The 829-nt window shown below is 59.8% G+C and overlaps 1 protein-coding gene across 1 annotated transcript in view; it reads right to left on the minus strand.

The window, feature by feature from the left end:
* ETH_00037650 (uncharacterized protein) overlaps positions 1-213 on the minus strand; it is a gene marked incomplete at both ends in the record, with an annotated part of 1102 nt that extends 889 nt beyond the window's left edge. Inside the window, one exon of the mRNA XM_013376528.1 lies at positions 1-213. Within this exon, the coding sequence (XP_013231982.1) occupies positions 1-213 (213 nt within the window).
* Positions 214-829: the final 616 nt, after the last annotated feature.

Below are 829 nucleotides of genomic sequence, written 5' to 3' on the forward strand. Positions count from 1 at the left end.
TCGCTGCTGCTGCTGCTGCTGCTTGCTGCAGCTCGGCCCAGCCCAGGGCCGTGAGGTAGTGCTGCTGCTGCTCCACTCCCGGAGTTGTTGCTGCTGCTACTCCTGCGTCTCTGCTGTCTCTCAATCTTTCCATCAAAGTCTCCAAACTGCCGACTCCGTGCAGCACTTCCGCCAGAAGTGCCACTTCTTCTTTCAAAAACACTATTTCGTCCTCTGCAGCAGCAGCAGCAGCAGCAGCAGCAGCAGCAGCTGCAGCAGCAGCGGAGGGGGGGCACGCGGCAGCCTGCTGCTCCAAAACTGTCGCTAGCTAGCTGTTATTCACCCTAGCTAGCTGTGGCTAGCTGTAGCTAGCTGTAGCTAGCTGTGGCTAGCTGTGGCTAGCTGTGGCTAGCTGTGGCTAGCTGTGGCTCTACAAGCGAATCCTGCACTGAACCAACTGCACCTCTTCCCAGCTAGCTACATCCCCCGCATCTAGCTAGCTGGCATTCCCCCTCAGCTAGCTAGCTAGCTAGCCAGCCAGCTAGCTAGCTAGCCAGCCAGCTAGCTAGCTACCCAGCCAGCTAGCTAGCTAGCTACCCAGCTAGCTAGCTAGCTAGCCAGCTAGCCACCCAACAAGCCCCCAAGCTAGCCCCCTAGCCCGCTAGCTAGCTAGCCACCCAGCTAGCCACCCAGCTAGCCACCCAGCTAGCTCGCTAGCTAGCGCGCTAGCTAGCTGGCTAGCTAGCTGGCTAGCTAGCTGGCTAGCTAGCTAGCTAGCTGGCTAGCTGGCTCACTGAGGATGAGGAGCTGGACGTAGGCGTTGGTTTGCCTGCGGCGGGGCCCCTGCTGC

Source organism: Eimeria tenella, genomic scaffold, assembly GCF_000499545.2.
Source record: "Eimeria tenella Houghton genomic scaffold, Eth_scaff3671, whole genome shotgun sequence".
Classification (NCBI taxonomy): domain Eukaryota; phylum Apicomplexa; class Conoidasida; order Eucoccidiorida; family Eimeriidae; genus Eimeria; species Eimeria tenella.